General features: G+C 52.9%; 1 protein-coding gene across 2 annotated transcripts in view; it reads left to right on the top strand.

Moving 5' to 3' along the window:
• The window catches only part of Ppp1r37 (protein phosphatase 1, regulatory subunit 37), a 33,905-nt gene extending 18,519 nt beyond the window's left edge, over positions 1–15,386 (top strand). Inside the window, exons 2-13 of one of the 2 annotated variants that reach the window (XR_003946441.1) lie at positions 8,719–8,816; positions 10,432–10,477; positions 10,595–10,695; positions 11,078–11,197; positions 11,429–11,579; positions 11,660–11,815; positions 12,110–12,222; positions 13,127–13,268; positions 13,486–13,539; positions 13,661–14,402; positions 14,593–14,679; positions 14,760–15,386. Coding sequence is in view for 1 of the 2 variants with exons in the window: in NM_199149.3 (NP_954600.1) it covers positions 8,719–8,816; positions 10,432–10,477; positions 10,595–10,695; positions 11,078–11,197; positions 11,429–11,579; positions 11,660–11,815; positions 12,110–12,222; positions 13,127–13,268; positions 13,373–13,539; positions 13,661–14,402; positions 14,593–14,675 (1,919 nt within the window). In the remaining variant the exon portion in view is untranslated. Of the gene's footprint in view, positions 1–8,718; positions 8,817–10,431; positions 10,478–10,594; positions 10,696–11,077; positions 11,198–11,428; positions 11,580–11,659; positions 11,816–12,109; positions 12,223–13,126; positions 13,269–13,372; positions 13,540–13,660; positions 14,403–14,592; positions 14,680–14,759 lie in introns of both variants that reach the window. The other variant, NM_199149.3, reaches the window with a different exon arrangement.
• Positions 15,387–21,128: the final 5,742 nt, after the last annotated feature.

Raw genomic sequence — 21,128 nt, 5'->3', positions numbered from 1 at the left:
GAATGCCTCGTGTGCTTGTGTGTTCAGGGCTGAGGCTGCAGTAAAGGTGCAGGAGACAGCTCCAGCATGTGCTGCTATACACTCATGCCTTATGAGTTTGGTTATTGCAAGTTCAGAAACTTTACTGTTTTTGTGACCCCACCCACATACTCAGCTTTGCTCTAGGACCAGAGTGAGCCACAGTCAAACCCTTACAGGCTAGAGATGTGTGCCCAGGCTGTAAAACCTCCAAGAGGAGGTGCTGTGGGAGCTGAAGCCTGAGTGACAGGTGAGTGAGGGTACAGGACACAGGGTAAAAAGGAAGCCAGGTGCACAAATAGAGGAAATGAAGCCCCTCCTCAGCCCGAGCCACCCCTCATTTTGGGGTATTAGTCCCTGTGCAGGGGACTCGTTACCACCGCAGGTCATATGCCAGCATCATCTCAGAACATGGTAGTAACAAGAAGAGGTAGTAGTAGGCTGGCCTGTCTGGGTCTCATCTCCCGAAGCACCAGGTGCAAGTGATCGCAGCTGGTGGTCTCCGGCTCAGGCAGGGGTGGAGAGCGTGCGTGCGTGCGTGCGTGCGTGCGTGCGTGCGTGCGTGCGTGCGTGCGTGCGTGCGTGTGTGCGTGTGTGTGTGAGTGATCGCAGCTGGTGGTCTCCGGCTCAGTGTGTGTGTGTGTGTGTGTGTGTGTGTGTGTGTGTGTGATCGCAGCTGGTGGTCTCCGGCTCAGGCAGGGGTGGAGAGCGTGTGTGTGTGTGTGTGTGTGTGTGTGTGTGTGTGTGTGTGTGTGTGATCGCAGCTGGTGGTCTCCGGCTCAGGCAGGGGTGGAGAGCGTGTGTGTGTGTGTGTGTGTGTGTGTGTGTGTGTGTGTGTGGTCTCCGGCTCAGGCAGGGGTGGAGAGCTTGTGTGTGTGTGTGTGTGTGTGTGTGTGTGGTGTGTGTGAGTGTGTGTGTGTGTGTGTGAGTGAGTGAGTGAAGTCAGGGCTCCCGATTGTCATGGCTGGGTGTGTGTGTGTGTGTGTGTGAGTGAGTGAGTGAAGTCAGGGCTCCCGATTGTCATGGCTGGGTCCTCACTCTCATTCTACACCTTGCATTTCACCTTAACCTGTCTCAGACGTTGCTACATTCCCCATGGTACCGGAGCTCCCATCCTATGAGCGAGCTGCAGGCCTCACTGGTGCCAGTTGCGTGCTCGCGAGCCTTCAGCGTGAGCGTCACAGGTGTTCTGGATGAGATGGTGCCTGTGCACCTTGGACTGGCTTTGCCAAATGAAAAGGGTTCTGCTTGTTTTCCCAGTCTCCTCAATAGCATGTGCACCCCCCACCCCCAGCTTTTAGTTGTTAACACCCTTTGCAGGGTGTTATACATGATCAGCCTACTCCAGTGTAACTATTTGTCTTATGAGACTAAGTAGCCAGGTGTGGAGGTAGAGGATTGGGAGCTCAAGGCCAGTCTTAGGGGCACCATGTTCATTCATGGCCACCTAGTTTAAAAAATAATAATGGATAGTCAGTGCTGAAGAGACCCTCCCCAGAGAGGAGTCGTATCCTGCCACAGCAGCCCTCCACACTGCTCCCCCCACTGACCCTCCACTCCCAACCCCCAGTGTCCTCAGGGTTCCAGGAGTGGACCTTGTCTCAGCATGTGTGGGAAAGGAGCTCTCTTCTGGTGGGGCTACAAATACCTCTCATTTCCAGAGCCGCTGACAGCCCTAGTCTGACTTCCTGGGCTCACAAGAAAGGCAAGTTCAGTTTCTGCCATGTTATTTGAGACCTGGACTTAGCTGGGTGTGACATTGTACTGTTTGGGACTCCAGCTCAGAAATCAGACATTTCTTTGCTCTGTTCTTTCACCTTGAGATGGGTGTGGAGGCCTGGAAACTCTAACGCCCACTGCAGACCCACTGTGGGAGAGTATACAGGTGTGCTCTGGATGGCTATCTGAAGACAGGCATCAGGCAGAGTGCATCCTAGCCTGAAGGCTTGCTAAGGAACCTGGACCTCTGACTGAGCATGGTACCCACTGCACCCCACAGCCTTTCCTCCCCCAGAACCCTACCATGCTCCTCCCCTTTCTGTATCACACAATCTCACTTTCAAGCTCTCTGCCATAAACCTGACCTCTTGAGGGCAGCAGCTCCCAGCTGGGCAGAGTTTAGTTTATTCTTCCCAATTTTAATGTGAAGTTGTTAATTACACCAGATGAGAATAAGACCACTACCACAATTTTCGAGCCAAATTTTGAAGTGAGCTTTATTAAATACTGGCCAGTATGGTGGACACTGGCCCAGGTCCATACCTGGGGTTCCCAGAAAATGGCACCAAATTATGCTAATCAGGCTTATACAGGCAAAGCCCACCAGGCTATGTACTTCCCGTCTTCATCCAGCTGGGGGCGCACACACAGCCTCAGGTGCTTCCTGCCTATGTGTGATCAGGTGCATCCGGTACAGTTGGGGTAGCCAAGTTTTTTTACAGGAGTGAAAACACATGGCTTGTTATCTTATATGAACAACAATTCCCAACATTCCAGGAAGTTATCTGTCTTTAGGCACGCGGGGATCACAGGTTAGAGGTGTTTTTGTTTTATAGATTTCTTAAGCACAGTAATTTAAACTTAAAACACATCATAACTTAAAACTGAGTCATCACAAAGTCCTCCTTACTCTGGAACCTAGGCTGGCCTTGAATCAAGTTAATCCTTCTGCCTTAGCATTCTGCATGCCAGTATTAAAGGTGTGAGCCAGCCTCCATGGTGTTTCTAAGTGAGTAAATGTCTGAATACCACACAGGCCTCAGTGCCGAGAAGGTGGACAAGCATGGTGGTGGTCGCCTTTAGTCTCAGGATTTATGAGGCTTAAGTAGGAGGGTCACCTGTGTGTTTCAGGATAGCTATGGCCATATGAATGAAAGTGAGGATGTGACCAATCCTATAGATAGATATGACGTAGAAAAGCAACAAAGGCATCTAGAAGAGTCCAGACTAACCACAGCAAGCAGAATAGACCAGGGACATGGAGAGGGGAGGAAGAGAAGAGAGAGGAGGGAAGGCAAAGAGGGGACCAGGAGCCAAGATAGTGTGTGGCCAAAATGACTGAATTATATAGGAATCTGAAACTGGAGGAAGGCAAGGCTAGTTCCTGGGCTGGAAAGGTTCAGGTAACAAGAGCCGTGGGTATGGAGAGAAACGTGTCACAGGTTTCTTTGGGACCTGACACTATATAGTGAGTGAACAGTCTTTTCCATGATCCACTTCAGCTTGTCCAGCTCGCCCTCCTAGAAGGTAGCTCCCTGTGTGTCCTTCCAGAGCTCAACATCTGAACATAAAACTGTTGGCCTCGTGTTCTTCCTCCTCTGAGGCAGAAGTGAGATCCTCACTTGAGGAAAATGTTTGAGGGGTTGATCCAAATTGGCAAAGGAAGCTCTTGAGACAGCCTGGCATGGGTGTATCAATGTGTGTTGTTCACCTGTTGCAGTCGTAGTTGTCTTGCACCAGCAGCAGGTCCTGTGGAGCCTGGACTCTGCCATCAGCACGTCCTGGCCTTGGTGCAGTGGGCCTGAAGGACTTGCATGTTCCATCTGTGCCCCGAATTCTGCCTAGAGCCTTTGCTCTAGAAAATAGCCTCCTGGAGCCGCCGGCCTTTGTGGTGCACCTGGGGGTGGGAGTCTACCATGCCTGCTTCCCAGCCATACCTCTGGCCCCTTGGTAGCCACCAAAACCTTGGGTCACATGAGATGGCATCCATCCACCTCAGAGCATGCTTCACTGGATGCTTCTGGTTGCCAGTCCCAACAGCCTGCCACGGGGGATGAACAATCTGCTCTATACTGCTCTGCCCTGCTCCCCTCCTCAGTGGCCTCTTTCCACCAAGGTCTTCAGTGTTGCCTCCCTCTGCAGTGGTCTGCCCCAGCCACACACTATTCCAAGGACTGCTGCCAGCTGCTGTGCTGTCCTCTATGTCCCCACCCCGAGGCTCCCACAGGGCTGGGGGTGGTGCCTGCTGCCAATCCAGTGTGCCTGCTGAATGAAGGAGCCCCGTGGCGGGAGCCTGGGGAACCACGCCCTCTCCATTGCCAGCTGGCCTCTTTTTTTTCTGTTCCATAATAGCAACACAATGTTGCCAAGTTTGGTGGGGGCTCTCAGGGTGGTGCCCACACAGGATCACCTAGGGCCTCATTAACATCCAGTCAGGCCCTAGCTGGGACTTCCCAGGTGAAATAGCTCTCTCTGAGCCTGGCTCACCAGGTCCTCCATTCATGGTGGGGACCAGGGACCAGGGAAGATCGTTCCTAATAAGGACAGCATAGAGTTAGGGTGTAGGTTAGTGAGCAGCCATGCCTCTGGGCTATGTGTACTCTACTCCCATTGTTGTTCTCGTGGGAACCCCTACAAGATGCCCAATTCCTACCAGTTCCTAGCTGCTGCGGATGACTTGACAGTGCTGCCCCTCACCACCCCCGCCCTGCCCCCGTGCCCACTGACCCTGCATTCTGTCTCTACCCTTGTAGCTGTGTGCACACGTGAGGCCATGTCTCCTGGCCACCTGTCACTTGATGCTTAGCATCAGATTTCTCACTGTTTCTGTAAGAGCCACAGCAACCTATCTCTGGAGAGAGGTGGCCCCACTGCTGAGGCTCTGCTTGCCAGCCATGCCACAAAGGTCCACTTAAGGAACTCAGATGTCCCTGGTGGCCCTTCCTTGAGTGACAGGGCCTATATTCCCACCCACCTTACTCTACTGCTTCAGCAGTAAGAAGATGGATCTGGCCTCTTGTTTCCAAGCCCTGCATCTTCTGACTCTGTGACTAGTCAGATGCTTGGCTCTTGGCAGGCTTCCTTGTATAAGATGGAAGTGTGCCTATCTTGCGGATCTGTCCCAGACCTGGCTAGATGAAGTCACCTGTGGAAAGTCCTTAGCTATGCAAGGAATCCCAGTGCTTGAGAGGTCAAGGCACAAGGGTCATGAGCTGAGGGCCCACCTGGGCCTTCTAAGGAGCTCCTGTGTTTTAAGGAAAAAGACAAACTAACAAAACCACAAGTGAGAGTTCCACTCACTCCTTCCTGACAGAAAGCCAGCTGCTTCTCTGGTCACCTCATGTCACTACCCCAGAGACTGGGTGCCCTTTCAGAGAGGTTGCTGGGGTCATGTGTCCAGTCTTGGCAGACAAAGATCAGAATGTGGCTTTTAATCTAAGTTGTCATCTCAGTGGGTCCAGCACAGCACAGCCTTCTTTGGACACACACAGTCATGCCTCTCTTTCCTCTCTGACAGCTGTTTCAGTTGGCAGCCTGCCTCCGTTGGCACACAGAATGTTGAATTTGGGTTGAGTGGACACACCTGAGGTGTGCCCCATAGAGTCCCTGCACTGCCCACCTGCCTGCACTGTGCCTCCAGACTGACTGTCAAAGCCACTGTGTGGCTCTCCTATTGTATAGAAATCTCATCACAGCAAACACTATACCAAGTTATATCTCCAGTCATCTTTTCCCCCCAAGATGTATTTGTTGGTTTCTTTGTTTTCTTGTGTTGTTGTTGTTGTTGAGACACGGTTTCTCTGTATAGCTCTGGCTGTCCTGGAACTGGCTCTGTAGACCAGGCTGGCCTCAAACTCAGAGATCTCTACCTCTTCCTCCAGATGCTGGAATTAAAGATGTGTGCTGCCACCACCCAGACTGATTGATTTATTTTATGGGTATGTGCCTGAGTGTATGCATGTACACCATATTTGTATCGGTGCCCTTGGAGGCCAGAACGGGATGTTGGAGCCTATGGAGCTGGAGTTGCAGACAGTTTTGGCTGTCTTTTGTAGGTGGTGGGGACCAAACCCACTCGGGAGGTGGAGGCAGGCGGATTTCTGAGTTCAAGGGCAGCCTGATCTACAAAGTGAGTTCCAGGACAGCCAGGGCTACACAGAGAAACCCTGTCTCGAAAAAAAAAAAACAAAAAACAAACAAAAAACCAAAAGAAACAACAACAACAAAAAGAATGGCTAGGGCTCTTGACCACTGAGCTATCACCCAAACTCTGCCCCTCTCTTTCTTACCTTTAAATAAATACAGGTGCATAATGATTAGCCTGACCCCACTGCTGATGTTCTAGGTCACTCTGATGATTCTAGGTGGTGTGAAGCCAGCTGTGTTAGGCCAGGGACACCAAGACATGTGCATCAGGAGTTGGCTTTGAGCCCCTTCTCTTGTGTCTTTACTGTATCTTCTTTACTTAGAAGGTGGGGAAGTGATAAAATGTAGTTGTCATTTTTATTTGTCTTGTATATGTATAGCTGTTATTGCCCGAGTGTCTGTCTATCACATGCATTGCATATTTGGTGCTCATAGAGGGCAACAGATCCCCTGGGATTGGAGTTATAGACACATACCCTATGGTTGGTAGAAATTGGACCCCCTCCTCTGGAAGACTAGCCAGAAGAGCGCCATCTCTCCAGCCATGGACTAGTAGTATCTTTAGGGTGGCACTGGGAGCTGTATCCCCAGCTCGCTTTAATTTTTTCTTGGGTCAGGGTCTCCCTGAGCTGCCCAGGCTGCCCTTGAGCTTATTTTGTAGCTCAGACTAGCCTTGAGGTCCTCCTGTCCCAGCCTCCTGAGTATGTAAAATTATATGCCTGTATCCCCACACCAGGCTTTGCTGTAGTCGGCTTCTTGTTGACGATACAAGGCTGAGAGTTACCAGTGTTGCCCATATTAGCCCAGGCCTAGCTTCATCCTCCCTAATGTCACTGGCCTGGACCTGTGGTCTTTGATTGAACCAGCTTCACTGGTGCCCTCTGTAACCTCTGGGACTCCTCAGAGTGATCGTTAAAGGCAGAATATTAAATAGACTTAGAGAAGATGCCAATTAAAATAAACTAGCTTTCTTTTAAGATTGTCATCTGCTGTTGATGTTTCTTCTCTTTATGGTCACCTGAATACCTCAGTGGAAGTGGCTATAATTGCTGCTGTGCTCAGGATAGTTGTGAGCACCCAGAATCTTCAAGTATGTATGTGATGTGAGAAAATCTGTTCGTTGGTCGTTTTGTGGGTTCGTGGGGTTCTGGAGACCTAAATAGAACGTTTTGTGAGCTTTTTACCACTGAGCCCTAAGCTCCTCACTGGGGGATTCTAGGCAGGGGCTCTACCACTGAGCCACACCCCCAGCCCCTCACTGGGGGATTCTAGGCAGGGGCTCTACCACTGAGCCACACCCCCAGCCCCTCACTGGGGGATTCTAGGCAGGAGCTCTACTAGTGAATTACATACCTTTATTTATTTATTTATTTATTTATTTATTTATTTATTTTTATTGTAATTGGAGATAGGGTTGTCTAAGCTGGCCTTGTATTCACTCTGTAGTCCAAGCTGACTTTAAACGTTTGACCCCTCTGCCTCACCTTCCCAAGTGACTGCAATGCCTGGCTTAAATTTATTTTTCTAAAAAGTCTGGAAGAAGCAAATCTGGGTAGAGAGAAAAGTGTGAGTTAGCCTGCCTCACGGGGCCATGGGTCATGGGGCTGTTCTGCTACATCTGCTCTGTTCCATCATGAATGTAACAGCTACTGCCCATTCTGTGAGGGCTCTCACGGGTCTGTTCTCTCCTTTATTCTCAGGTCATTGCCCTTTGGACTAAGGGGTGTGGTTAGCCATGAGCTGAATTTCAGGAGAGAAAGACCTGAGAGCTGGGAGGAGTTCAAATCCTGGCTGTATAGTATTCCAGCTGTGTGCCCTATGGCAGGGTTCTTGATCTCTCTGAGCTTTGCCTTTTCATGGGATTGAAGTGAGCACTTATTCTTCCATCAAATTAAAGCAGGCAGAATGCATTGGCACTACATGTGTAATTCCAGCATTCCAGAAGCTGAGTGAGGCAGGATGGTCAGCCATTTCAAGCAAGGTGTGGTAGGTGTACCCAGGAGGCAGAGGCGGGCAAATCTCTGTGAGTTCAAGGCCAGCCTGGTCTACAAAGAGAGTTCCAGGACAGCCAGAGCTACAAAATGAGACCCTGTTTAAAACAAACAAAAGTTTAATTTAAAACTTCGATTATTTTATTGTTTTAAGGGATGGCACTTCTCCCAGGGCACCTGTGGAATTAGAAGATGGTTTGGTTGAGCTGGCTCTCTCCTTCCACTCTGTGGGTGCAGAGATCCAACTCAGGTCTTTGAGTTTGATGTCGAGCTAATCAGCATGGGGGTTAATTTGAATGAATGAAGAGTTTTTAGTGAGGGGTTGCCTAGATCAAGTAGGGCTGTGGGTACATGCAGGGGTTTTCTTGGGTGTCACTTGAGGTAGGATGGAAGGTCCACTTGGTGTGTGGACAACATGGCTATGGACTGCGCCTTGACCTGTGTAAGGTTGGAAAGAGCTAGCTGGCAGCATAGGTACATTTGCCTCTCTCTGCCCCTGGCTGCCAATGTGGGGTGTGGTGTGACTGGTTTGTGTCCAGCTCCTGCCTGTGTGGCTTTACTGCAGTGAGGGACTGTATGTCACCTGTAGCTGAAGCCACACACTCTTCCGTGGTGCTTTTGTTACAAAAGTGAAACTAGGGCACCTGCTGTGCCAGATGCCTGCCCTGAGCCTGGCCCTGTGCTGCCTGGCATTGCTGGGCACCTGAGAGCAAGGGAGATGTATGATGCCTGTGTGATGCCTATGACCGGAGCTCTGTCATGCTGCTGTCAGGAGGAAGGGTTGGGGACCCTGTAAGGCAGCAAGCGAGGGCTGTGGATTCTGAGCCTGCCCCTTTGCCCACAGCCCAGAATGTGACGGTGGACGAGGTGATCAGTGCCTACAGACAGGCCTGCCAGAAGCTGAACTGCCGACAAATCCCCAAGCTCCTCAGGCAGCTGCAGGTATGGGGGCTGTGGGCAATGACGGAAGGTGTGTGCAGTGCATGCATGCATGCGAGTGTGTGTGCGTGCGTGCATATATATATGTAGCACAGCCCTGGACCCAGCCCAGCCTGCCCCAGCCTTAACCAGGGCCTGTATAAGTACTTCTGCAGAAATCCCTAGTTCAGCTGTGAAGTTAGCAACAGTCCAGAATTACATAAAATGATAATTACCAAGTCTTTCAGCCCTAAAGAAATTCTGTCCTCAAAGAAAAGCCTAATCTTGTCAATTAAGTCTAAACTTCAAAATTCATTTCTAAGGTGTGAGAATTATAAGCCAAGTATCAACCTGGGCTCTAGGCCTGATTCAACAAACAAGAACAAAATAGCAAAAACCTAAGTCTGGGCTTCAAAAGTGATTATATACTCCCTGCTGTTTCGGAAGTTAAAACCAGCTCGTGCTGCTTGTCATCTCCAGCACTTAGACGATGGAGGCAGGAAGATGGAGTTCAGGGGGTCATTATCAGCTACATAATGAGTTTGGAGGCTAGCCAGAGTTATATGAGACCCTGTCTCCAAAATCAAAAACGGCTGAGAGGTGAAGGTGCTTGCTGTCCAGCCTGACAACCTGAGTTTGATGGCCGGAAGCCACGTGCTAGCTAGAGATAGAGGACTACATTGTTCACATGAGCACAGTGACTTGACATGTGTGGCGTGCACACACATGTGTGCATGTGAAAGAAAGTTTTGAATATAGCCATAGAAAACAAAATTGATTTCTCATTTCTCCTGCACATCCCCGGAGGCCCCTGTGCTCAGCCTGTGAGCAGATTTGTAGAAGCGGGCCTGCTGACTCAGGAGTGCAGGTCCCAAGCGCTGTCCCAGCTAGTGTGAATGCTGGCACACTCTCCTCATGGCCTTCCTGCTTTCCTGTGGTCAGCCCTTGCCCTACCTCCACATGGGGCCCTCACGGTGCCTGGGACATTGTCCTCACTGAGCTCCTAGGCTACGTGTATTCTGCAGAGTTGGCAAAGTAGGGCCTTGCCACTTCCAGGGAAAGACAGCCACTCAGTGTGGTATCTGAGGCAAGGATGAGGGTCAACTAGACCTGCACCTAACCAGACAAGTATGTTGCCCAAGCCAGCCCAAGCCTCTCTGTCCTGGCTCTTTGTCATGGCACTCAACATTTGGGTGACAATGAAGCTCAGAGAGGGACCTGGCACGTGTGTGGGTAAGGTGGACCCCACGGGGAAAGTCTGGGAAAACACCCGAGCCAGTGCCTTTGCATCCTTTGCTAAGTGCCACAGGGTGGCTGTCAGCCTGCCCATCTCAGTCCCTTGGGCCAGACTTCCCCGAGTCCAGGCATCTCCTGGGCGTGCTAGATGCCCAGTTCATCAGCTGGGGTAGTGGTCTGTGGCTGCCTGGCTGCAAGCAGGTTCTGCTCATGCTCTAGGTGCTCACAACCAGTTCCCATGGCCCTCTGGGTCTTCATCCAGCCACCCCGCCCAATCCCATTCCAGATGCCATCTCACTGCAGAGCATGGCAGAGCCCATTGAGCTTTGGCTCCCCCACTGTCAGGCCACCCCTCTTCTGGGGTGTCTTACCTGCCTTGACCTGCTCCATCCTGCTTTCTTAGGAGTTCACGGATCTTGAGCAACGCATCAACTGCCTGGACCTGAAAGGTATGTGTCCCCAAGGATAGCAGGGGTGGTGGTGAAGGGTTCAGTGGTTTCTACAGGAGTCAGAGACTAGGGGCAGTGGTGTGGACTGTCCACCTAAAGATGCCTGCCCCTTCCCAGGGGAGAAGCTTGATTATAAGACCTGTGAGGCTCTGGAGGAGGTCTTTAAGAGGCTGCAGTTCAAGGTTGTGGACCTGGAGCAAACCAACTTAGATGAGGATGTGAGTATCCACTGCCCCCAGGCTTGGACGGGGAGAGGGCAAGGGCAGGGCTTCATGAAGACCACAAGCAGGTATCTGATATGATGAGGGTGGTTCTGAGACCCTGAAGGTGAGGTCTGGGGAGCAGGGTGACGGGTGAGGGTGGCCACCAAGAGCTATCCTGGCTGTCACACTAAGGGGACTGACAGGTATCTGGAAATCGCAGCCTCTGAGGGCTGTGTTCTTGAGTGTAGTTTGGAGAAGAGCCCCACCCTCCCGGGTCATACAGAGCATACCTGTCATCCTGAGGCTGCTGCCTACTCAGCACCCCTCCTGTGGCACAGCCCATGTCTTTCCCTTGGCCACCTGACCTGAGGCCAAACCCACATGTGCCTGCCTCCAGGGTGCCTCAGCCCTCTTTGACATGATTGAGTACTACGAGTCGGCCACCCACCTCAACATCTCTTTCAACAAGCACATCGGCACTCGGGGCTGGCAGGCTGCTGCCCACATGATGCGCAAGGTGGGTACCTCACAGGCTGGTAAGAAAGAGGCAAGGAAGCACCTACCCCAGGCCCATCTCTCCTGCCCTTGTACAGGGTAATACACCACCCTTCCCCTCCCAAGCATGACCTTGGGAAGTGGCCCTGTTGCAGCCCTGGCCCTTACTCAGCAGTGCAAGGCTGGGGCAGGGAGGAACCTAGATGCCAGCTGGGATTATAAAATGGCCTATCCCCTGCCTTGTCCCCACCAGACAAGTTGCCTACAGTACCTAGATGCCCGCAACACACCCCTGCTGGACCACTCGGCACCCTTTGTGGCTCGCGCCCTGCGCATCCGCAGCAGCCTGGCAGTGCTGCACCTAGAAAATGCCAGCCTGTCCGGGCGGCCCCTCATGCTGCTGGGTAAGTCTGTGTCCAGAAGGCCTGCTGCTGGGGGGGTAACCCAGGACATGAGCTGGCCGGTCACTCCCACCACTCCACAGCCACAGCCCTGAAGATGAACATGAACCTCCGAGAACTGTACTTGGCAGACAACAAGCTCAACGGTCTGCAGGACTCTGCCCAGCTGGGCAACTTGCTCAAATTCAACTGCTCCCTGCAAATTCTGGACCTGCGGAACAACCACGTGCTGGACTCAGGTGCGTGTCTCCTACTCCTATGCACGTCGTTACCCAGCACCTCCTGTGCCCAGCCCTGTGCTAAGGTGGGAAGTGCCAAGTACAGTCATGAGCTCTCCCAGTACTGTCCTCCGGAGTTCACAGATGGATGGCAAGGATGTGCTACCAGTGATAGCTCTCACAGGAGCTTACACAGGAGAGTCAGCCCAAGGGCTGGAGCCAGAAGTCAGGACCTAGCCTCCAGATGTCTCTGATGCAACACGAGCAGAGGTGCTCCCAGGCGGACGAGGCACTGACCTCCCCTGCCTCCCCTAGGTCTGGCCTACATCTGCGAGGGTCTCAAGGAGCAGAGGAAAGGGCTGGTGACCCTGGTGCTGTGGAACAACCAGCTCACACACACGGGCATGGCCTTCTTGGGCATGGCACTGGTGAGTCTAGGGGCCTTGTTCATTGGCCTCATCCCGCCTAGCCCCTACGAATGTTTAATTTTTAAATCTTTTATTACATTTTGTGTGTGTGTGTGTGCGTGCGTATGTTTGCATGTAGAGGTCAGATGACGGCTTGCAAGAGGCAGTTTTCTCTTTCCACCATGTATAAATATTTCAGGTTTCGAACTTAAAGCCTCAGGCCATCTCACCAGCCCTGAGCCCTGTTTCTTTCAAATTCTTTCTTTTTCTTTTTTGGGTTTTTCAAGACAGGGTTTCTCTGTGTAGTCCCGACTAACCTGGACTTGCTGTGTAGACCAGGCTTGTCTCAAAACAAACATCCACCTGCCCCTGGCTCCCAAGTGCTGGGATTAAAGACATGTGCCACTACTGCCTGTCTGGGCCATTTCTGTAATTGCATACTTTTTTGTAACAGACTATGTAGGACAGTGCTTTGCACAAACTGAATATGTTGGCTTAAAAGGTTAATATTTCTGAAAGCAGTCAGTAAGTCTTTAGTCTTTTGATCATCACATGACATATAAAGTAATTCTAGCAGATACAAATACTCTCAGAGGAGGGGGCATTTGTGTGCTACTGACCAGCTCCCCTTCCAGAAGAAGGCTGTCTTTAGGGTCCTGGAAGCCATTAAAAGACAGGCTGGGTGAGGGCAGAGAGCCAGCCGGTGCTTTGGGGGCCACCTGGACTCTGATGGGAAGTGGGCAGTTTGAGCTTTGAGGGGACACTCAGCATAGGAGGAACTTGTTTCCCAGGCCTGTGATAGGATTGTGCCAGGCAAGAAGAAAGGATGTGTGCCTGGCTCCTTTTTCTAGCTCCTTTCCTGACATACCTTCCTGGCTTTTCCTCCACCCATGGCTCCCTTCCTCACCTTCCCTGTGCCTTGCAGCCACACACACAGAGTCTGGAGACACTGAACCTGGGCCACAACCCCATTGGGAACGAGGGTGTACGAAACCTCAAGAATGGGCTCATCAGCAACCGCAGTGTGCTGCGCCTCGGCCTCGCCTCAACCAAGCTCACGTGCGAGGGTAGGATGCGGGCCAGGCGCGCTGGGGCCAGCGGGGCTCGGCAGGGCGGCCGGCCAGTGGCCAGGCATGGGGCCCTTGGCCAGCCCCTGCGGTCCCCCTCCCAGGCGCGGTGGCCGTGGCAGAGTTCATCGCCGAGAGCCCCCGCCTCCTGAGACTGGACCTCCGGGAAAACGAGATCAAGACAGGCGGGCTCATGGCGCTGTCCTTGGCCCTCAAGGTGAACCACTCCCTGCTTCGATTGGACCTGGACCGAGAGCCCAAGAAAGAGCCGGTGAGGGTGCTCGCTGTGTACCAGTGCTGCTGTGGGCAGGGGCAGGTGGGAGGGTGAGTGGGCCGGGTGGGCAGAAGTGGGTAGAGGCCACACGGAGCCCTAGCCAGGCTGGGTCCCACAGGTGAAGAGCTTCATCGAGACGCAGAAGGCACTACTGGCTGAGATCCAGAACGGCTGCAAGCGCAACTTTGTGCTGGTTCGAGAGCGTGAGGAGAAGCAGCAGCTGCAGCTGTCAGCCTCCATGCCTGAGATCACCATCACTGCACCGCAGCCCCTGGAAGAGTCTGGGGAGCTGCCAGCCGTCGGGTCTCAGAATGGGGCCCCTCGCCCTGGACCTGGCCCTGACTCAGACTCAGACTCAGACTCTGACAGGGAGGAGCAGGAGGAAGAGGAGGAGGACCAACGAAACCAGCAGAGGGATGAGGGGGGCAACGACCAGAGCTCCTTGGCCTCCTGCCCTGCCCTCATACCTTCCACAGACTCCCTAGGCCCTGGTGACAAGAGCCCCCCAAGCAGCCCCTCCTCTCCCACTGAGCAGCGTATTTCTGTCTCCAGCCCAGGCCGAGGCCACAAGGTATTTGTGGTGACCCGGGTGGAGAGTCCACCTGAGAGGCCAGAGCCCCCTGTTCCTCCCACCTTTGTCTCCTCTCCTCCACCCTCTCCTCCCTCCCCGCCTGCCTCTCCACCATCTCAGACCATGGACACCCAGGACCCAGAGTCATCTGAGGCTCAGCCCCAGCTGGAGCCATCTCAGGCAGGGCAGCCACTGCCCAATGGCCTGAAGCCTGAGTTTGCCCTCGCACTTCCCCCAGAGCCTCCCCCAGGGCTGGAGGCTAAGGGAGGCAGCTGCAGCCTGGAGCACGGTAAGGAGTGAGAGGCAGGGGATAGGCTACCTGTGGTGGGCTTCAGCCTCCTGCTCTGCGGAGTGGCCCATAAAGGGATGGGTTACCACTCTGGGCCCCAGATTTCCCATGGGTTGGGGACTCTGTGGTCTGGAGGGACAAGGCCATGTCCCCACCTGCCTCTAAGGAAGCTGCCACCTCCTGCCTACAGCACTGCACCGCTCCCAGGGTGTTAGCAAGCTGGAGGAACTGCTTCTAGAGGCCAGTCAGGAGGCCCCGCGGGACACACTGTGACACTGTAAGTAGATGCCAGCTGTGAAGACTGGACAGAAAGAGCTGAGGACCCTGTTGTCACCATCCTCCACCTTGTCCCCCCAGTTCTTTTGTTCCGGACGTCTGTGATGAGCTGAAGCCATCCCCAAGGGTCTGCTGACTCCCCGCCTAGTCGTCCCACAGGAGACCAGGCAGAGCATCCCAGGCCTCGCCACAACAACACTACAGCCACTAGGGGCACAGGGCTGGGAGTGGCTTCCTGGACTTGAGAGCATATTTATGTGTCTGCCACTCCCCAGGGTGGGGCTTCGGCAGACTGGAGGAAGAAGATGCAAGGAGCTCTCCAGGGTCACCAGCCACAAGGCTGTCCTGGTCTTGGAGAGCCCAGTGACCAGCCTGTCCTGGGAGGATTAGGAGTCGGGTCAGACGTACAACGGCTCCTGACCCCTCTCGGGACCTAGCTGGTGAGCGTGGTGGTAGTTTGCCAGCCCCTGTGGGGTGGGGCCAGCGAGAAGGAACAGAGCTTTTTTTCTAAAGTGCAATAAAATCTATCAGGGAGCTGGGCAAGCAGCAGTGTAGTTCTGGGACCCTGCTGCCCGGGCCACTGAGGCTGCGCCCTGGCAGGCACTACAGCAGTGGGCAGTGGGTGGGTGGACGGTGAGGGTGGGCTGGGCTGGGCCACTCCTGTTGGAGCAGCTCTCACACCTTTTCTAATAAACGGAGCTGGGGTCACCAGTGCCTCTGTTTCCTGCTGGGCGGGTGGGAGGGGGAGAGCGTGAGTGGTCACAGCACCCCTGTGGGTTTGGTGCCAGTGATCCCCAAAAGAAGCCCAGAAGGCTGGACACACCTCCCCCTCACCCCATCCCGCTCCCCAATCAACCCAGTCCTCAAGAAGCACACTGTGGCTGCTTGCTCTCTTGCCCCCCTCGAAGCCAGCCTGGAGGTTCCCAAGGTGCAGGGTGAAGGCTGGCCGGGCTGAGACAGCAGGTCCAGCCTGTCCTCTCTTCACCCCATTTGTTAAGGGAAAAGTGCGCACAAGGCCTGTGAGCTACCTGCTCTGCTCCTAGCATGTGCCTGGCTTTGGTGGGATGTGTGTGGTTCAGCAGTGGAGTGCTTACCTTCTTGGAAAGGTCAGTCTCAGGCACTACAAAAGAAAAACAAACAAAAAAGCAAACAAACAAACAAAAAAAAAAACATAGGAAGAACCTTTATAGGAAATGAGGAAATGCCTGCCTGCCACCTTCCTGTGTTGATGCAGGCTGCCGCCTCGTGGTGCCCATGTCCTTTGGTGTCATAACCTGGTAGTCCTCTGTGCCTCACCATTGTATCTGCCAGAAGCATCTGCTTGTTTGGTTTTTCCCCCTTAATTAACTTTTAGGCACATGGGTGTGGGTATACAAATCAGTATGTAAATGTAGTGCATGCCTGCTGTGGCACACACGGAGCTCAGGAGAATCTTGGGTATTTGATCTATTGCTCCAGTCTCTTCATAGGAACCCTGGGATTACAGACCCCCAAGCTACACTGGCTGGCTTTCACATGGAAGCTGGGGTTTGAACTTGGTTCTTCAGGCTTGTACAGCAAGTTTTTTTTTTCCTCCACCAAGCTGCCTCCCTCAAGCCACACTGGGCCCTTGTTTGGGAGTGGGGCTTGGGGGAGCCATAGACAGTAACCACTTCCAAAGAAGTCACCATCTGTCACATTCCATTCCTTAAGTTTCCAGGAGACAACCAGGATGCCGGCAGCCATCCTGTCTGAGCTCAAAGGTGCATCCTTTCTTCATGGCTGGGGGACCATGTGGGAGGGGATTGGGAAGAGCCCCACCAGGTCACACTGCTACCAGCCCGTTCTGGGCAAGGCTGGGGAGGGCTGAGGTATCCTGGGTTCTAGGGAAAGCCTTCTGCCTGATGGAGGTCCCCATCCTACAGTCCCCAACCACCACAGGGAATGTGTTGAGTGCATTAAGTCTCAGCAGCTCTGGCCCAGGTGATGTAGCATCTGTGAGCCTGTGTGGGAGTGGGCTCCTGAACCTGGCTGGCTCTGTTTACACCAGCTATTAACATGGCGTGAAAAATCAGTCCTTCCCAACTGCTACAGGGTCAGATGTTCACCTCAGAGAGATGCTGAGTTCCTAAATCCCAGGAGCTCACTCAGCTTGTGACCCTGTCAGGAAGTATTCTTCACCATGACCATGAATCCCTCAGGATGACTCCAGATCAGTATGACAGTATGTAAAGGTGCATCTGGGGTCCAGAGGGGTTCAGTGGTACAGTACTTACTAGACATGCCCCAGTTCTACCCTTAGCACATCCAAACAATGCATGCATGTACACACACACACATCATAGCTACCTGTACCTCTGTAGACCCAGCTACGAGGATGGAACGAGGTTCACTGGAGCCTAGAAACTCCAGGCAAAGCCACAGGGCTGGCCATGTGACAACAGTATTGGAATGGCAAGCCACAGCTGGGAAAGTTCCTTCTCGTTCTCAGAACCTCTGTTCTGAGACAGTATCTGACAGCAGCCACAGACACTCATGGCCTATCACTGTTGGTGCGGCCTTTCAGAGCAGATGTGTCAGCTCTGTAGAGCTCTCTGGATTTCAGGGCCTTGGGACTGCAGGCTGGAGGTAGAGGCCATCGTTAGGCCACATACTTCTTCCCTCTGAAAACTCAGCCACTTGTCTTTGTTTTGAGACACTGTTTCTCTGTGCAGCCCTGGCTGTCCTGGAACTCACTCTGTAGACTAGACTGGCCTTGAACTCAAGAGATGCACCTGCCCCTTCTTCCTGAGTGCTGGGATTAAAGGTGTGTGCTGCCAAGACCCGTTGGCTTGGCTTTGAAGCTGAAGTGAGTCCTACAGAGCTGAACACCCTGACAGGAAATGTCCCTAGCCAGACTTTTGGGGCTCAGCATAGAAGCAGCCCCTCTGCACCATGTAACTCATGGACAGCAACTCTGCAAGCTTGTTCTGGCTGTCACCCTGAGGCCTACAAGCATCCATCCTGGGGCAGACAGAGGCTCTTGTCTACTTAGCCCATTGCAGTGGCAAGAGAGGTACATATGGCTCTGGACTTCCTTCTGGTAGGTGACAGCCAGCTCCTTGGCCAGTGTGAGTTCCCACAAAGCCATGTGGTGTATGGGGACAAAGTTCTTACATCCTGCTCGGATACACCTCAACTCAGAGAAGAAGCAAGCTGAACCTGGCAGAGGGTTAGAGAGACATCAGACCCCACAGTGACACATGAGCCGGACCTGATAGTCACGAGGGCCTTCAGCAACATGATTTGCCTTGCTGTAAAAGTTTTGTTATTTTTGTGGTTGTTTTTGTTCTTTTGTTTGTTTTTCGAGACAGGGTTTCTCTGTGTAGCTCCGGCTGTCCTGGAACTCACTTTTTAGACCAGGCTGGCCTTGAACTCAGAAATCCGCCTGCCTCTGCCTCCTGAGGTCTGGGATTAAAGGCGTGTGCCACCACACCTGGCCCTTGTTCTTTTGACACAGCGTTTCTCTGTGTCTCTCTGTCCTGGAACTCACTCTGTAGACCAGGGTGGCCTCCAACTCAGATCCACCTGCCTCTGCCTCTCAAGTGCTGGGATCAAAGGTGTGTGCCACCATTGCCCAACTGCTGTTAAAAAAGAAATTCTTATTACTCCTGTTTTCTTGTTTTCATTTTTTTGAGACAGGGTTTCTCTCTCTCTCTCTCTCTCAATCTCTCTCTTTCTCTCTCTCTCTCTCTCTCTCTCTCTCTCTCTCTCTCTCTCTCTCTCTCTCTCTCTCTCTCTCTCTCTCCCTCCCTCCCTCCCTCCCTCCCTCCCTCCCTCCCTCCCTCCCTCCCTCTCTCCCTGGCCCTGGCTGTCCTGAAACTGAAGAAGCCTGCTGACATACTTATTAAGAGAGGCAGGGGGATTCAAAGGACAGCTTGTGGGAATCTCTATTGATGTGAGCTTCATATGTTGTGCTTGGGTTGTCAGATCAGCAGCATCTGTCTCTGACCACTGAACGGTATCTCCAACCCTTTTTTGGGGGGGGCTTAAATTACTGATTTAGATTTTAAAATTATTTTTACTTATTGATTTTTTGTAGGGGTGGGATTCATGTGACATCACAAATGTGGGAATTGAGTGGCAGCTTGCTGGAATCAGTTTTTCCCTTCTACCCTGTGGGTCTGTGGGACCATACCTAGTTGCCAGGCTTGGGGCCACAAACACACTGATCCATCTCGCGGGACTGTGGGACAGTGGAGGGAAATGGTGTAGAGGGACTGGTTGAAGACCACGTTGGTTCTTAGCTGGCACCCCAAAATATCCCCCCACATGAAGGTTGTTTGACCTGTAGGAACCTCATCAAGGCCTGCTAGCCGTGGTGCAGTGCACTCACTGTGTGCTCAGGATCTTGGGTGGTGGGCAGCAGCTTGCCATCCTGGGCAGACTGGAACTTTCCAAGATCTCCAAGGTGCAGGCAAGGCAGTCAGCCTGGGGCAGGGGCACGGTTGCCTGCTCCTGCCACTTCTGCTGCCTGATGATTTGGAAGACTTCTCCCATGTACTGTATATACAATATGCTTCTCAGAAACACAGTGGCAGGCTGGAGAGATGGCTCAGCGTGTAAGAGCACAGACTGCTCTTCTGAAGGTCCTGAGTTCAAATCCCAGCAACCACATGATGGCTCACAACCACTCATAATGAGATCTGACGCGCTCTCTTCTGGTGCGTCTGAAGACAGCTGCAGTGTACTTATTTATAATAATAAATAAATTAAAAAAAAAACCACAATGGCCACAGACCACACAGTACTGCAGGGAGGGTTTGGTTTTGGGGATCTGTCTGTCTGTCTGTCTGTCCCCGGGCCTCTCTGTAGTCCTGGTTATTCTGAAACCTGTTACGTAGAACAGACTGTCCTTGAGACCATGCCTCTGCCTCCCAATTTTTAAAGATTTATTGCTTTATGTGTATGAGTGTTTGCCCGTGTGTTTATTTGTCCACCATGTGCGTGTGAGAGCCCACAGAGGCCAGGAAAGGTGGTCAGGTCCTGTGGAAATGTGTTGGGCCAGGTTCTCTGCAAAAGCAGCAGAGGTGCCTAACTGCCAGACCATGTCTCCAGCATACCTCAGAGGATCTGACCCTAGCCCTGATGCCACCTTTCAGGTCTTGGTGGAGGACTGGGTTCCTGGTGGGTGGGTGGGTGGGTGGGTGCTGAGGCAGATTTCAGACATTTGGGTCTTGGAGTAATGCTTCCCACTCCCACACCAAATATGGAAGTTTAACAGGGTGTGGAGAACCCCCAGTTCTTACATTTATGTATGCATTTGTCATCTTGTTGAATATTTTTATAGGGATGTGTGTGTGGGTGGGTGTGTGGTGTGTGTGGGTGTGTGTGTGTGTGTCCATATGTGGAAGTCAGAGAACAACTTGTGGGAATTGGTTCTCTTTCTGCTCTTTGGGTCCTAGTGGTCTAATTCTGGTGGGCAGGCTTGGCAGCAAAAGCCTTTATTGGCTGACCGAGATAGGGTCTCACTCCTGCAGCTCTGGCTAGCTTAGAACTCAGTAAACCAGGCTGGCTTGTTGGAACACACAGAAATCTGCCTGCCTCTGCCTCCTGCCTCCTGCCTCCTGCCTCCTGCCTCCTGCCTCCTGCCTCCTGCCTCCTGCCTCCTGCCTCCTGCCTTCTGCCTCTGACTCCTGACTCCTGCCTCTGCCTCCTCCTAGAGTGCTGGGACAAAAGGCGCAAGACTTGACCATGTGTGGTCCTTGGATCTCTGTAACTCAGTGCTTAGTTAGCCCTGCTGCTCCTTCCCCACCACATTGGATAGGTTTGAGTGTGTGGCCACTGGGGACTCAGGAGCCACCCACAGGAGGGACACTCATTCTTGACCTCTTGGCAGGGAAGAGCCCAGCCCAGCCACACACGGTTCACATTCTCCTGCCTGGCTTTGCTCTGACTCCACATTCCCCTCATTTCCCAATTTCTGTTCCTCAACTTCCCCGCTGGTGATGTGTCTTCACAGATGATAACCAGGTCCAGCCAGTGGCCCAGGAGTGACTTGTAAAACAAGTGCCTCAACAGTTCCTCTTGGACAGTTACCTGCCCTTCTGGGGAAGGCAGTGCCACTCAGACCCACCTGGCTGAGGCCTAACACACTTGCTGAGGGATGGAGCCACCTGGTGAGGTCACAAGCACCACCCTGGGAAGTGCCAGTTCATGCTTTGCCCACAGAGGGCAGGCTAGGGTGTGGGGACAAAGGCCTGGCATCCCCTGAGGCCTGGGTGCTCCCCTTTGCCTGAGTCAACTTGGCGTCTGCCCTTCATCATCCCTGCCCCCGCAGCCTCACCCACCACCCCCTCAAGCCTCCTACCACCTGGGATGCCAACTTCAGCTGCCAGGGTGCAGTCCAGAGGCCTGGCTCCCTGAGGAGGAAGTAGGTGGGTCAGATAGCATTCTCACCTAGCCAGAAATCCAGGACATGAAAGACAGCCC

Source organism: Mus musculus, chromosome 7, assembly GCF_000001635.26.
Source record: "Mus musculus strain C57BL/6J chromosome 7, GRCm38.p6 C57BL/6J".
Classification (NCBI taxonomy): domain Eukaryota; kingdom Metazoa; phylum Chordata; class Mammalia; order Rodentia; family Muridae; genus Mus; species Mus musculus.
The sequence above is the reverse complement of the archived record's forward strand: the minus strand, read 5'-3'. Positions and strand labels throughout refer to the sequence as shown.